Consider the following 17,483-nt stretch of genomic DNA (forward strand, 5'->3'; position numbering starts at 1 on the left):
TTATGCTTTATTTTTTTAAAGAAATGTCTTACACACAGAATAAGGGTAATCTAATGCCACATACAGGTTGCAATCACTATAAGAGGATCTAACATTTTTTCTCTAGCTTTTACAAAGTATGCCATTGAGTTTATTTCCCTTAAGCGTGTCACATTCCAGGGGTCACTCCAGTACTGAGAGGATCATGAACTGAAATGTATAGGCTAAAAGAAAAATGTGCTTTCTTTCATCTCTGAAATTCAGTACAGCTCCAAGGTCACTCGAAGAGAATCCAGAAAGACACACTCAATTAAGTTTCAATTTTCTCTCATCTTTAACTCAGGTGATGTTCTATGTATTGCCAAGTGCATCAAACAAAGGATTGTATGATTGCCAAATCTCACATTTACTAACTTATTTGATTGACACCAGAACTGATGTTCTCCATATCCATATATCATTACAAAAGTAAACAAATTTACCGTGTGTTACTTGGAGTCTGTTATGAATTTTAGTTTTTTCCAAAGAATTTCCATTACATTTACTGTTATAGACTGTGCACCATCCCTTGCTGATGCCTCCACTATACTAAGAACAATAAGAAGATTTCACTGCAAGAGGTGCTGGGGATGATCCTCTCTCCTGGGCCTCAAATAATAAGATCTTATGGGGCCAATACAGAATGACACATACCGGGGTTGAGCATATTGGGAGGGGTGTGAAGAAGGAACTGCAGGAATGGGACCTGTTATCTAGAATGCTCAGGACCATGGGTTTTCTGAATAACAGTTCTTAATAATCTCCACACCATTTACAAGAAAATCATTTAAACATGAAATAAACCCAACAGGCTGATTCAGCTTCCAATAAGGATTAATTATGTCTTAGTTGGGTACAAGGCACTTTTTTAGTATTACAGAGAAAAAGGAAATTGTTTTTAAAAATTTGGATTATTTCGATAAAATGGAGTCTATGGGAGAGGGATATCATGTAAAAACTGGAAAACGGAAAACGGGTCCTATATCTGTAATAGTAAGTAGGGGTATTGGTACTGGACAGTGGAAAAAAATGGCCCGAGAACAATTCTGCATTGGCTCCTGTAACGGCGATAATAATCTGTTATTTTAGGATTATTCCATGTGGCTAGTTAGGAGGAGCTAAGGATTATAGGTGATGGTAGAATGGTTATCTAGCTATAGGCTTGACAGAAAATGTAAAACATTTAAAAAGAAAGCCCTGCAACAGGAATATAATTATGCAATAATCACATAATCCATTACATAAATATTAATGGATTAAAAATAACATAGTAATATAGCTGCTTTGTGTACCAGTAAGGTGAGACATTTTATTTAGTGAACTTAATGTTAGTTTTAGTGCACCACAAGCAGCAACCTTCTTATCTCTGTCTGTTATTCTCCAGATTATGTCAGGGTGACCATTTCTCTCTAAAGCCATCTATCTGAAAGTGTCAGATTGAGTGTGCCGTTATTTTAAAGAATTGCTGTCAGATTTTTATTTGACAGGTATGTTGCTGGTCTGGACACAATTAAAACAATGATGTACTACTGTATAATGAAAGCTGTTGAGTGTGAGGCCAATATATAGCAGTGCTTTTTTTTTTTTTTTTTAAACTTGCTGAAAGAAAATAATTGTGGATTTGGGGATTGTTGATCCCTTATCTGTGTGAATTCCGCTGTAATAAAATGTTTTAAAGGCAAAGCCTGAGGATGGTGTGCTTCATATCCTGTTATTCAAGATAAGAAATTTGGCTGACTTGGAGGCAGCTTGGGAGTGGATGCACCCTGAAAAAGTAAGTGGTGTGCTGAAGAAAAAATTGTTTTTGGATTGTTGATCCCTAACACAAGCACAGCTTTATTAGAGAAATCCAGACAGGTGGTGCACTTTTCACAGAATGTGTGAAAGTGTAAGCCTAGTTCACAGTTTTGGAAGCGTCCAGTTGCTCTCTAGGCAGCTGCCTGGGCCTTCGTGTGCTGTTGTATTTGTCCTCATTATGGAATGGGGAAAATAAGTTGAACATAAACCATATATATGTTTATTTCAGAATAGCCAGCTGATTATGGGTTGATCACGTGTTAAAAATGTAATGATTATGAAATGTGTTAAAATCCATTAGCAACAGAGTATACAGCATACCATTCATTTAATTGGGTGTTTTTTTAAACTAAAGCCTATTAAATCAAAAACACAGACTTAGCAACCTCTTGGAACATATACTTTCAGGCATGCAGTTTTTGGCAGTTTGCTCACAGGGTTTGACTTTCCAGCAGTATTCTTTTATTTATTCGCTAGTTACTTGGTGAACCAGTCTAATGACGTCACTTGACTGCAAGTCTTCATTTGCTAACTGGGTATAATTACCATTTCCCAAGGTAGGTTTTGTGGAACAAGAATGCAACTTGTGTGCAAATGATCAATGATGCATTGTGCTTTTTTTTTATAATTATAGGAATGCGTTCTATTATGCAGAATGCTTTCTTGTAAAATTAGTTTTAAATATTTCTTTGTTCCAGATTATGAGCAAGCATGACCTCTATGACCAGACATATTTATGGCAGCTATTGGGCATCCTGACAATAAAGATGTATAGCCTGTTATCCAATAATGCTTGGGTCCTGGTGTTTTCTCCTTAATTTGGATTTCCATACCTTAACTCTACAATAAAAAATCACAAACTTTAAACAAACCCAATAGGAGTGTTTGTGCCTCCAATAACAATTCATTATATATAAAGCTGGCCATATATATGGTGACCTTGCCAAACGAGCGACCTAGGGCCCAACGATTGGATCACAACTTGGACCAAAGGCTGGTCGCATCAAGGACTGCATCAAACAACCGACTTTCGACCAACTGGGCAATAAACTGCCGACTTAATCTGTCTGCAGTTTATATCTGCCCATGTATTACAGAGAAAAAGGAAATCATTTTTAAAATTTGGCATATTTGGATAAAATGTATCCAAATGGTAGACGGCCTTTCTGTAATTCTGGGGTTTTCTGGATAATGGTTTTCTGTATAACAGATCCCATACCTATACTGTTTTGTTATTACAAAGAATAAGGAAATGAGATTTTAAAATGTTGTCTGATTAAAATGGAGTCTATGGGAGATGACTTTCCTGCAATTTGGAACTGGGATAATGGGTTTCCAGATAATGAATCCTATACATGTACTATGTTTTTATAGTATTTGATCATGTGCTGGGACAGTGTTAACCAACTTGATATGAAGATCTGGGTCAATGTTAAGGTCTGGTAAGCTTCAGTCTGCAATGGTTTTACAATAAGCTGGGCCCCTGAATGGGGTTGGGCCTTATTTCATCATAGATAATTTAGCTCTTGCATTAGAGAGCCACACCTATTGTTTTAGTGACAACTAATTATTTTGTAAATGCTGTTGAGGGTCAAAGAATATTTATTAGTGAGAGTGTTAGGCATTTCTTTATGATCCAGAAAAAAATTGGTGAATATTGTAAGTGTAGGTAACAATGACTGCTCAAACTGTGCTTCTAAATGACCTACCTCTTCTACTGAGCCATTATACAGAAGCTGGATCCCGTTACCTCTGCTAAACTCAGCCCTGCGATTATTGTATAGCCTTAGATATATTCTCCAGTGTACATATCAAATTGTTCACCTTTCCATTTGAATTTTTGCAGATGTTGAACAATTATGTAAAACAATCCCATTCATTTAATATCAAAACAAACTGTTCTTCATAATATATGTGGGTTTTATTTTTTTAAAGTCATATTTGGTTACAATTTTTAAGACAGTCTTCTAGTTATGCTTATACAGGGAGTCCTTACATACACCTCACACTTACAAACGGGCTATTACAGTAACATACTATGGTTTGCTTGACTTTTATTAGCATGTAGCTTTAATAAACAACCTGCCCCAAACCCCTCTGGTATGTGTTGTCTACTGCAGAGCACAGAAAGGTAAAATAAATATGCACAGAAAGGTAAAAATAAATACTACTGCATGTTAAGACAGACATCTGTCTAAGTTGCATTTAATGAGTAAATGTATGTTTCAACTTACATACAAATTCAAACCTACAGACCCTATCTCATACGTAACCCGGTGACTGCCTGTACCTGGAATATAGAAAAGATTAGTATAGCCTGTTAATACAAAATCAATTACAGGTATGGGATCCGTTATCTGGAAACTCGTTATCCAGAAAGCTCCAAATTTTGGAAAGGCCATCTCCCACAGACTCCATTTTATGCAAGTAATCCAAATTTTTACATATTATTTTCTTTTTCTGTGTAATAAAACAGTACCTTATATTTGATCCAAACTAAGATATAATTAATAATTACTGGAAGCAAAACTAGTGTATTGGGTTTATTTAATGTTTAAATTATTTTCTAGTAGACTTAAGGTATGAAGCTCCAAATTACAGAAAGATCTGTTATCCGGAAAACCCCTGGTCCCAAGCATTCTAGCAATGTCAAATAGAGTGTATAAGCAGCACACTGCTCCCACTTGTATGTTTAATGATACCCTTTCTCTGGTTCCTCCAACTCCTGGATATGTCATACAGTAGACCAGTGATCCCCCAACCTTAACATGTTGCTCACCAACTTCTTGGATGTTGCTCCCAGTGGCCTTAAAGAAGGTGTTTTTGTTTTTTTTATTTTAATTTTTTTTTATTTCCATAGCTTCCCGTAGTCTGTCAGCCCACATAGGGGCTACCAAATAACCAACCATAGACCTTATTTGGCATCCAAAAAACGTTTTTCATGCTTTTGTTGTTACTCAACTTTTTTTTTACATTGGTTTGTGGCTCGGGTAAAATAACTTGGGAATAGACTCTCTATTTGATTAGACAGCACTTTATATGCTTGGTCAGCTCATGGGATTCATATCAAAGAAGACCTGTGGGGCTGACTCCAGTGCTCATTCCTAGTGAAGAAGGAAGAGGCTGATATGACTAGTTCTTAAAAAGGCACCAGCCTTACCGAGCCCCACTACATAATCATTCGAGCACCCCTTAAAATTTTATAGATGGATGCTCAGATTTTTTATCTGTCTCTTTGCTGCTGGGCACTTTTATTAAACACTTGGTTGTCACTGTTATGTCCTTTATAAAGTTCTTCTTTTATCTCTACATTGCCTAAAAGGTGTTTGCCTTTCGTTAAGGACATTACATAATTGCTGGTAAGCACCCAGCCAGTGACGAATGGCGAGTGCTGAGGGGACTATATATATATATATATATATAGATCCCACTGGTGTCTAATAAAAGGGCAGCCAAGTTTGGGAGTTTTACTTTGAAAGCAGCTAGTAAGTTGCAGGTAAAACGTATTCGTCCCTTTTATAAAATGTATAATTAAACCATAGAATTCTTAATGAATCAGATGAAAATTGAGCATAGGACTGGCCAGATATGGGATGACTTTGACGTAGTTGGCCAGTTTAAATATATTGCAATATATGGACAAACAATCCCTGTTTTGTTTAAAGGGTAAGGCATTTTTCAGTAGCAGTATGCACAAAATGTCTGTCTTAAATATATTGATAATGGGTTGAGTGCAGAGGTATCTTGTATTTGTCTATATGTATTTTGTGGTCACACCCTCATTGCACCCCCGCCTAATGATTTTAAAAACTAGTGGTGAGCACAACTTTCCCTTGTTTGTTATATATATATATATATATATATATATATATATATATATATATATATATATATATATATATATATATATATATATATAGGTAAGTAGATGCCGGTGCACTCAGGGAATTTTTTAAATCAATAATCCTTTATTGTATTGACGTTTCGGTCCTCTGTCGGGACCTTTCTCAAGATAAAAACAGAAGTTGCTTACAAACATTTAAACACTCACCCCCCAGTGAACCACTCCGCCCCTCTCTTTCCTCATAGAGCATTATGGGTAATGGAGGCAAACTTTAAAATTGTGTAGAAAAACCTAAAACATAGTAGAAAAAGGAGAGAAAAAGACAATATATATAAAAAAACAGTATTGCATTCTTTGCATTACATAAAATATTCATAAATATTAAAAATTAAGAAATTCATCTCGGTTCTAGAAATGGCACAAATGAACAGTATTCATTTAGTCCGTGTGGGGACACTGTATCCAAACACTTAATCCAGTAAGTTTCTCTTTGCATCAATAAGCGATTCCAGTCTCCACCCCTTTTAGGTTTAGGCATCATATCAATCGCCATAAATCTAAAAGTAGGTAATCTATGTCCCATTGCTAAAAAGTGTTTAGCTAAGGGAATATCTGACTGACCAGATTCAAAAGCTTTTTTGATGGAAGATCTGTGATTGCCCATCCTTACACGTATCGTGGTTTGGGCTTTGCCTACATACATCAAACCACATGGGCATAAAATCATGTATACAACGTGTGTGGATGTACATGTGATACGTTGTTTGATCATGATATTTCTCCCTGAGTGGGGGTGATGAAAGGAAATACCTGTTATCATATTACGACAAGTAATGCACCCAGCACATTTATAGCACCCTTTCTTTAATGTCCCTTGGGACCCTTCCCCAGATTGATAGCATTGAACAGGGTCAGATTTCATTAATAGATCTTTTAGATTCTTCCCCCGTCTATAACCCCAAGTAGGTTTAGATTTAATAAATTTGGACAAGGTTTTATCACTTTCAATTATACTCCAATGTCGGTTTACAATTCTTTTAACATCATGGAAACCTGTGTCATATTTTGTGGAGATCACAAATTTGCTCTCATCACTCTGCTGACTCTCCTGGCCCTCCACAAATGACCTTGCTTTGATGAGAGATGCATCCAATAAACTATGTTTGTAACCTCTCTCTTCAAATCTTTTGCCCATGTCTACTAGTTGTTCCTCACAGATGACCTGGTCCGAATTGTTCCTCATTGTTCTCAAAAACTGGGAATAGGGAAGGGATTTCTTGGTGCCTGGTGGGTGAAAGCTGTTAAAATGTAACAGATTATTACGATCTGTATCCTTTCGATATAGCTTGTAACCTAATCCGCTATCTTTTTTAAACACCTCTACAAAGACGTCATCCATATAGCGCAAATATATTGCCAGGCTATCACCATACTTAGGAATGATGTACGTCTGTTCGTAATATGCCATGTAACAATTGGCATATGCCGGGGCCACCGGGGCTCCCATCGACGTACCGCTTCTCTGTAAATAAAACTGGTTTTCAAACCGAAAATAATTACATGTCAAGCATAGATGTAGCAGTTCACAAAAAAATTCTGCAGGGGGGCCATTGTAAGCACTAGAGTTTTGTAAGGCCCACTGCACTGATTCCACACCCTCTTGGTGTGGAATTATTGTATATAAACTGCACACATCCATGCTAGCTAGAATCCAATCATTATCTGGGATAGCCACCCCAGATATATGTTGTAAAAAATGGCTAGTATCTTTTAAAAAGTATGGTAATGCTTGGACTGTTTGTTGTAAATGGTAATCCAAAAAAAGACCTATAGGATGTAACAGACTGCCCCTTGACGAAACAATAGGCCTGCCTGGTGGGTTGGTAATGCTTTTATGGACCTTTGGGAGGCAGTATAGAACAGGACAGATCGGGTATTGTTGAACCAAAAACAATTTTTCATCCGGTGTAATATAACCTTGTAATAACGCCCTGTCCAATATAAATGCTATTAACCTCTTAAATCTTTCTACTGGATCACTTTTTAATTTCTCATAAGTGTTTAAATCCTGTAACTGCCTCATCACATCTGTCTGATAATCCCAATAATCCATTATTACAATACCCCCTCCTTTGTCTGCCAGTTTCAAAATAATGGAACAGTCATCATTTAATGTTCTTATTGCCTGCCTTTCTTCTTTAGTCAAATTCGGGTGAACTTTCATTTTGTCCTCTGGAATTCTATTAATATCATGTGTCACAGTTTGCAAAAATGTCTTAATGCTGCTGTTATTAGATATTGGATCATAGTTACTCTTAAATTTCCATCCTGAGCCACCATCTCCTTGTGTATTGCCACCAAATTTATCCAGTAACCTTAATTTTCTCCCCAATTTGAAACAATCGACATCCCATGAAAAACTATTAAATGGTACTGTTGGTACAAAAGAAGTCCCTTTAGAAAGCAAAGAAGATTCTAGCTAGCATGGATGTGTGCAGTTTATATACAATAATTCCACACCAAGAGGGTGTGCGGGGGGGGGTTACAAAACTCTAATGCTTACAATGGCCCCCCTGTAGAATTTTTTTGAGAACTGCTACATCTATGCTTGACATGTAATTATTTTCGGTTTGAAAACCAGTTTTATTTACAGAGAAGCGGTACGGCGATGGGAGCCCCGGTGGCCCCGGCATATGCCAATTGTTACATGGCATATTACGAACAGACGTACATCATTCCTAAGTATGGTGATAGCCTGGCAATATATTTGCGCTATATCGATGGCGTCTTTGTCATTTGGAAGGGAGAGCTAGAGTCTTTGAATCAGATGGTAACTGAATTAAATGGGTTAGACACCCCGGTCCGCTTTACACTTTCTGCAGACAGAGAGAGGGTTCACTTTCTGGTTGTAGAGGTGTTTAAAAAAGATAGCGGATTAGGTTACAAGCTATATCGAAAGGATACAGATCGTAATAATCTGTTACATTTTAACAGCTTTCACCCACCAGGCACCAAGAAATCCCTTCCCTATTCCCAGTTTTTGAGAACAATGAGAAACAATTCGGACCAGGTCATCTGTGAGTAACAACTAGTAGACATGGGCAAAAGATTTGAAGAGAGAGGTTACAAACATAGTTTATTGGATGCATCTCTCATCAAAGCAAGGTCATTTGTGGAGGGCCAGGAAAGTCAGCAGAGTGATGAGAGCAAATTTGTGATCTCCACAAAATATGACACAGGTTCCCATGATGTTAAAAGAATTGTAAACCGACATTGGAGTATAATTGAAAGTGATAAAACCTTGTCCAAATTTAGTAAATCTAAACCTACTTGGGGTTATAGACGGGGGAAGAATCTAATTGATCTATTAATGAAATCTGACCCTGTTCAATGCTATCAATCTGGGGAAGGGTCCCAAGGGACATTAAAGAAAGGGTGCTATAAATGTGCTGGGTGCATTACTTGTCGTAATATGATAACAGGTATTTCCTTTCATCACCCCCACTCAGGGAGAAATATCATGATCAAACAACGTATCACATGTACATCCACACACGTTGTATACATGATTTTATGCCCATGTGGTTTGATGTATGTAGGCAAAGCCCAAACCACGATACGTGAAAGGATGGGCAATCACAGATCTTCCATCAAAAAAGCTTTTGAATCTGGTCAGTCAGATATTCCCTTAGCGAAACACTTTTTAGCAATGGGACATAGATTACCTACTTTTAGATTTATGGCGATTGATATGGTGCCTAAACCTAAAAGGGGTGGAGACTGGGATCGCTTATTGATGCAAAGAGAAACTTACTGGATTAAGTGTTTGGATACAGTGTCCCCACGCGGACTAAATGAATACTGTTCATTTGTGCCATTTCTAGAACCGAGATGAATTTCTTAATTTTTAATATTTATGAATATTTTATGTAATGCAAAGAATGCAATACTGTTTTTTATATATATTGTCTTTTTCTCTCCTTTTTCTACTATGTTTTAGGTTTTTCTACACAATTTTAAAGTTTGCCTCCATTACCCATAATGCTCTATGAGGAAAGAGAGGGGCGGAGTGTGGGAGTGGTTCACTGGGGGGTGAGTGTTTAAATGTTTGTAAGCAACTTCTGTTTTTATCTTGAGAAAGGTCCCGACAGAGGACCGAAACGTCGATACAATAAAGGATTATTGATTTAAAAAATTCCCTGAGTGCACCGGCATCTACTTACCTATATATTTGAAATTCTGGGAGCACCAGGGTATATAACTTGTTGGCAAGCGTGTGCAGTGGCCTTGGAATGTATATATATATACATATATATACCACCTTCATGTTGAAAGGAATACTACTTAGCAGCCAAATGGAAGTTTTAGCTCTGTATTTGGGCAGTGGCAATTTTTACATTGGGAATGTGAAAGGTATGAAACAATGGTTTATTAAAGTTGAGCCTCTGAGATGTAAGTACTGTAAAGCTTGGTGGAACAATATTTTAGAAATCTACATGTCGTGCTATTCTAAGCCCTGTAATTGAAATCTCCCATGAGCTGCCATTTCTGAGCTCTTGATTTGTTTGTTTGTTGCCATTTTTTTCTTTTCCCCAGTGTATTGAATAGCAGTATGGAAAATGTTTAAAAATAAACTATGATGATAAGATATGTTCTTAGCGGCTGTTATAATTTGGTTATTGTTTGTCATTGTGAGCCTCTTCGCCTTTTTCTCTGTGGCGTGGCCTGTGCGTGCCCTGTGACTATTTTTGTGTATATGGAATTCTCCAGATTAGATGCTTTGTTGCTTCCTACCTGGTCCTGGCTACCTTGCTGCTTTCTCTACTCTGTTGCCCAGCAGTGCTGATAAAGAGGTATTTTGTTTTTAACATCCTGCTTGCTCTATAAAATTCAATATGATACTTTATGTTAATGTATTAACAGCGAGCATTAAGTCTGGAGTCTGGTAGGGATCCTGCATGTCTTAAATACCTTAGTGTGTAGCCTTTCCATACCCTAGCCCTGCTGATTCCTTCCTGGTTATTAAACTACTACATTCCATCTACATTCTGCTTAAATTTGATTTACAAATTAGGAGCTAAATGAGGTCCGGGAACAGATTCAGTAGCTTTAGCATACCTCCCAACATTTTGGAAGTAAAGAGGGACAAAAAATGTTTTCGCACGTATCGCAGCAAAATTTTTTGGACCACGTCCCTTTCTGTGGCCATATCCCCTAATTATCATGTTCTTTTTACAAAATTAAGCAGGTTATGCAAGTTTGTGAATATTTCTCCTTATCTAAACTGTTTTTTTGTGTCCCAAAATTGTTACACAGTATTTTATTTGCACCTGTTACCTGTTCTGTGCTCTCTGCTAAAAGCCAATTAAGTTAGAAACGTTGTTGTTTCTGGTTGTTCAGTGCAGAGAAAATAGGGACTTTCCAGTACAAATGAAAAAGGGACAGTTGGGAGGTATGCTTTAGTTGGTATAATGCAGTTTGTATCAGATTACAGCAGACATCACTTGATGCAGGATTTCCCCCTAAATGACTAAATACATAATAAATGGCCAAGCAATGTCTTCTCCAAATAAATTCTGCACCCATATTGTTACTACTTATATTTTATTCTATTCTTTTCAACATAAGAATAATAAGAACAAATAATACAATGCATAGTTGAGACTTTCAGTGTGAACTGATGTGAGCTTAACAGTGAATGGATCGTGTCCCCTTACTGACTTCTGAATATGAAGTTGAAAAAAATTTATAGAAATTAGCACAATGATGGGAAATCAGATAGTTGGTGACATACTCAGACTTGAGCTTGCTGGATATTTAGAACTCCTAGGCATAACTCAAATCATGAATATTTTATGGCACCAGCCTTTGTTATAGGGACAGTGAAAGAACTGCAGCTGGCACCATTGACGGACTTGTCCATCTGCATTATTGTTATTTTTCTGTGTGGTTGGCACTTGTTTGTGTTTTTTAACCCTTTGTTAATTAATAATCTAAATGTCTTAGTAGCATCTGCAATCTCAGATGTTTAGGTAGTGAACATATTCAGAGTCTGGCCTCTCAATGTCAGTATTTCTGTAGTATATTTCTCTGCATACCTTTACTCTTCCCTCCCTAAAGCAGTCAGTGCTTCTTTACTCCCCCTTGCATTATGAAGTATGACATACCAAACTAAATTAAACTGGAGGGTTGGAATTCTCATGAGGAAATTAGATTTTGTATCCTAAAGTCACAACAACTGACTGGTTGGTGATTTCATTTGTAAGGATGTTCATTGTTCCTTGGAAAGGCTGTTGAAATTGAAGCCCTTTATCCTTTCTTTCTACTGCCAATAAACAGGGAGTTACCTGGGAAGCCCTCGCTTACAGTTCTTTTGTTTCCATCCACAGCTGAAGAGGTGGAAAGGCTGGCAGCTATGCGTTCCGAGTCTCTAGTCCCAGGGACCCACACTCCACCAATCAGACGGAGGAGTAAATTTGCAACTTTAGGAAGACTTTTCAAACCTTGGAAGTGGAGGAAAAAGAAAAGTGAAAAGTTCAAGCAGACATCTGCAGGTATGTTTATATATAAATGCATCTGGGTCTGTATAGCTGAACCACAGCCATAACCACAACATGAAGCTTCCAAGATATTGTACATACAGTGGAAAATATGATCCTCAGGGAGTCTGTCCAGCTGCACCTATTAAATGTAAAATGGAACCGTTTTCAGTACAGAAAGATAAATTAACTGGAAAATATGGACATTTTCCCCTAAATTTATTAGTTTTATTTTTTTATATTGGCTCATATGGTTTAACATTTATAGACTGGCCTCTCAAACTTCATATATCATGAAGGGAATCCTTCCTCTGATTTATTGGTAATATGCATCTGGCAAGACCAATCTGTGGCCCTCTAGTTGTATGGTACAAAATAAATTACTTGGAAAATATGGATATTTTCCCCTAAATGTATTAGTATAGTTTAACATTTTTAGACTGGCCTCTGAAACTTCCTTTAACTTCAAGGGAATCCTTCCTCTTATGTGTTGCTTATAAGTAGGGATGCACCAAATCCACTATTTTGGATTTTAACGAACCCCCTAATCCTTCGTAAAATATTTGGCCGAATACCGAACCAAATTTGCCTATGCATATCAGCGAGGGGGAGGGAAAATGAGAGCCACACTGCAAAACATTTTTCAGATTTGGATTTGGTGCATCTCTACTTATAAGCATTCGGCAAGACAAATCTGTGGCCCTGTGTTGTATAAATACTCCTAGCATGCTGGGAACTGTAATTAAACTGCAACTGTAATGACATGTGGGTTAAAATTCCACTAAATACTTTGTACAAGGTAATTCTGAGTGTGCTGTTTTCCAGGTCCTGGACAATTTCATAATTATGACGACTTTTCTTTTGAAAGGAACGTGATATGTTTTCTGTCCATTATATTTCACAGATTGTTCCTTCACAATCTTCAGATTGTACTGGAATATGTCCTGTACATTGGATTTGGAATTGGTTGTTATTTCAGATTAGGGATGCACCGAATCCACTATTTTGGATTCGGCTGAACCCCGAATCCTTTGTGAAAGATTCGGCTCAATACCGAATCTAATCTGAATCCTAATTAATATATGCAAATTAGGGGTAGAAAGGGGACAAAAATTTTTACTTCCTTGTTTTGTGACAAGAAGTCACGCAATTTCCCTCCCTGCCCCTAATTTGCATATGCAGATTCGGATTTGGTTTGGCTGGGCAGAAGGATTAGGCCGAATCCTGCTGAAAAAGGCAGAATCCTTAACGAATCCCGAACCGAATCCTGGATTCGGTGCATCCCTATTTCAGATGCATTATGGAAGGGGAATTTGAATTTCTCTTGACTGAGACATCATTGTCACATAAATTGCATAACCGTTACAGAAGTCTATGTAAAGCTTGGATTGCAGTTGGTTGTTTGTAAAATCCAGACATCCTTTTCAACACAGAATTTTGGTGGCATAAAACCCAATGTAACCTGTTCTACAGAAGGCTCAGAATTACAGAAATACCATTTCCCATAGACTCCATTTTATCCAAATAATCCAAACTTTTAAAAGTTATTTCCTTTTCTCTTTAATAAAACAGTACTTGTACTTGATCCCAACTATTATATAATTAATCAAAACCAGCCTATTGGGTTTATTTAATGTTTACATGATTTTCTAGTGGACTTAAGGTCAAATTATGTAAGATCCAAATTACAGAAAGATCAGTTATCTGGAAAACCCCAGGTTCCAGGCATTCTGGATAACAGGACCCATACCTGCAAATAGAGCATTGCCAGCAAAAAATTATTGATTGTCATTGGTTAGTGGCCAGATGCAAATTTGCCCAGTACAGGTATTTATAAATTAGCTTGAACTAGACAAAACAATGATGTTAATAGTGTTTCCCCTACAATATTAGGAAACACCTTGTATGGCACATGATAAGCCCCACAAAACTATAATATATAGCCAGTTTATCTCAAGCAGGTACTCTTTCTGCACCATAGGCACTGAAATTAGTTCTGCTACTGTAACTAGATCCTTACTCATGCTGGCTCTACTCATTTTAATTGGTTTTGTTATTGGCTGTGAGTGTGTCATTGTTTCTTCATACTTGTGCTGTTCAGTTTTTGCTGTCTTGTGGTTACCTGCTGCAGTGATATTTGCAGGCCAAATTACAGTGTATTAAAAGCAAGCCTTATAAAGAAACGGACAAGATGTAGGCTGTATAAATCCATGGCTAGTTTTCCCATGGCCCGGTTGAATTGTACCTGACCACTTACCAATCGTACCATATTTACACATTTTGTGATTTATCTGAAGTTATGTATTACAGTACTTGGAGTAACTGTATAGTCTCTGTTATTACTGCTTTGGTCTCTGTAACGGTCCTTCTTATTTGTGATGAAAACAGATTTATAGGACAAGTAGCTCTATAAAGTGATATTTTGATTTGTGTAACTAAACCATTATATTTAACATAGGTTATCAGAAATTTATATACATTTTAGAGCAAACAAACAGACAATTTTTGCCAATGGAGGGCAATCTGCCCTCTTTCTTCTTACTGTTCCTTTAAGTAAACTGATCAGAGGACGTTATGTGTGGTTTTGTGCAGATACAATGACAAATAAAAGAGAACATTTTCTGTAATTTGTCAAATACTACAAAGCTTACATGTCCCCAGAGAGCTGCCCTTTCTAAATATGACTATAGAACACTTTGGTGTTTCTGTTGTACACCTGCAGCCTATTTTCCTCAAAGAAGACATTATGCATAAGAATTCAGTTATAAAGCTCAAAAAGAAGGGGTTCTCTGATCTGTGGGCGGGTATTCTTTTTCCCAAATCCATGTTTTACAAGGAGTTTAACTGTGTTAGTTATTTATGTAAGCAGTCTTGTCAATTTCTTTCTTGCTCATTCCCCCAAACTACCTATATTCTCAGAGCTCCCTGATTGTCTTTCTTGTAATTGGTCTGACATGATTTGGAAAGAGGATGTGACTAGATAATCTCAGTACAGAGTGCAGGAGGGAGGAGCTGTTGTCATTGGAATTTTTGTTTTTGAAATATAGCTTAGGTATAACACAAGTTAAATGTACTGGGCTCATATATCCTGCTGCTTTAAAGAAATGTAAAGAATAGATTTACCTTTTTTACGCCTGAAAATAGCATCTTAAAAATAACACAAGGGTTAGCTGAAAATTTCATGTGCTGCTTTTGATCTCAATTTTCTGATTTCAATTTGAGTCCCCGCTGAGGACCAAAAGTTGGTCAGGACCTTCCTTAGCTTAAATAATAATTAAATAATTAATCCTAAATTTCAATATGCAAATAGTTATACCCCAAATATTACCAAAGCTAACTGTAACGGATTTTCAGGCTGCCCTTTTAGACACTGCTCTAAGCTGTGGTGTTGACAGTGGGGGTTCCTTGCAAAGTTTCCTTTTTGTGGGTGTGGATGCAAAAATCTCTCTCTCTTTTTTTTTTTTGTGCACTTTTTAAAACCATGTGTGCACTTTTAAAAACTGTGTGCTCTTGGGTCAGAATAAGTACAAAATGATGTGTTTTCATAAATATCTACATAGCAATTTGTTCTGTGCAACTCAATTTTGTGCACTTTATAGAGAGAACTTTGGTTCTTACACTCTAATGCCTTTATATATGTAGGTCCACAGTAACAAAAGTAGTGGCTCTGTTGAAAAAGTCCCCTTTGTACCACTCCTATCCAACCTGTATTGATGTTCAGCTCTCATCCAAGACTTGGGGGCCCATTTACTTAGTTCGAGTGAAGGAATAGAGGAAAAATAGTTCGAATTTCTAACGGTCGAATATGGCTACTTCGACCATCGAATGGGCTACTTCGACCTTCGACTATGACCTTCGATTTGAACGATTCGATCTAAAAATCGTTTGACTATTCGAACATTCGATAGTCGAAGTACTGTCACTTTAAAAATTTCTTCGACCCCCTAATGCGCCACCTAAAACCTACCGAGGCCAATGTTAGCCTATGGGGAAGGTCCCCATAGGCTCCCTAACAATTTCCTGATCGAAGGAATATCCTTCGATCGATGGATTAAAATCCTTTGATTCGTTCGATTCGAAGGATTAGTCGTTCGATTGAACGATAATTCCTTCGATTGTAAGAATAGCGCAAAATCCTTCGACTTCGATATTCGAAGTCAAAGGATTATACTTCGACGGTCAAATATCGAGGGTTATTTAACCATCGATATTTGACCCTAGGTAAATGTGCTCCTTGGAGTCAAGACTCCAATTCCCACAACACTTTCCATGTTCTGTGGGAACTGGAGTCTTAAGATGGCCATACACGGGCCAATAAAAGCTACCGACAGACCGAGTTGGCAGCTTATCGGCCCGTGTGTAGGGCCCTCCGACAGGCTATCCCAATCAATATCTGGGCAAAAGTTGACCAGATGTCGATCGGGCAGGATTAAAAATCCCGTCGGATCGCGGCTGCATTTATTCGCTGCTGTCCCGCGATCCGACCGCACGTGTTGGCAACATTATGATCAATCGGATTGGCCTGATCGATTGGATTGGCCCGAGATCACACACCTCAATGTGGGGAAATTGGGGAGAGATCCGCTCGTTTGGGGGAATTGCCAAATGAGTAGATCTCTAAGTGTATGGCCACCTTCAACTGGAAAAGATTTGATTTTTAATACATTATGTTTCTGTCGCCTGGCAAACAGTCAGTCAGTAGCAATAAATAAATAAATCTGCTTAATAAATACGCAAGGGCTTGACCCTGCTTGCACCTGCCTTCAAGTGCCAGTGAATCTTTCCTCGTATTGGGAGGGTGCCGATCCCTACATCACCGTGCACCAGGCGATCAGGCTTGTAGGCCAGGGTGTGTGAGCTGTGCCTCCTTTCTCCTAGTCAGTAGCAAAGGACAGAAACATGTCTTTCAATTAGAATTTTAATTTACAAAAATATAAAATCATTTCCCAATCCAATTCACAGGGTTGGACAGCATGAGAGTGTTGTTGGCCATAGTTTTCATTCAGTGTTCCAGTTCATCCTACAGGTGTTTTGTTGGGTTGAAGTGAAGTCAAATTCTTCTCCTCCAACTTTCTTCCACCACGTTTGTATGGATCTTGCTTTGTGCTTGGGGACACAAGATTAGGGAAGCATGTAATTGAATTTCATTGTACCCTTTATTGTTAGGCTTTCAGCCGTACCAGGTACCCCTAGCACCATGAAAAACAGCTTGAGACTTATTCCTTTTCCACTGCTTATACTATATTTACTACTAGTTCTCCTTGCAATCGCCAAAACCCATACTC

General features: G+C 37.7%; 1 protein-coding gene across 8 annotated transcripts in view; it reads left to right on the plus strand.

The window, feature by feature from the left end:
* phactr1.L (phosphatase and actin regulator 1 L homeolog) overlaps window positions 1-17,483 on the plus strand; it is a 205,089-nt gene that overhangs the window by 130,162 nt on the left and 57,444 nt on the right. For all 8 annotated transcript variants that reach the window (XM_041566299.1, XM_041566297.1, XM_018267800.2 and 5 more), the window contains one exon: window positions 12,049-12,213. In XM_041566299.1, coding sequence (XP_041422233.1) covers window positions 12,049-12,213 — 165 coding nt within the window. The remainder of the gene's footprint in view (window positions 1-12,048; window positions 12,214-17,483) is intronic.

Source organism: Xenopus laevis, chromosome 6L (genome assembly GCF_017654675.1).
Source record: "Xenopus laevis strain J_2021 chromosome 6L, Xenopus_laevis_v10.1, whole genome shotgun sequence".
Taxonomy (NCBI): Eukaryota; Metazoa; Chordata; class Amphibia; order Anura; family Pipidae; genus Xenopus; species Xenopus laevis.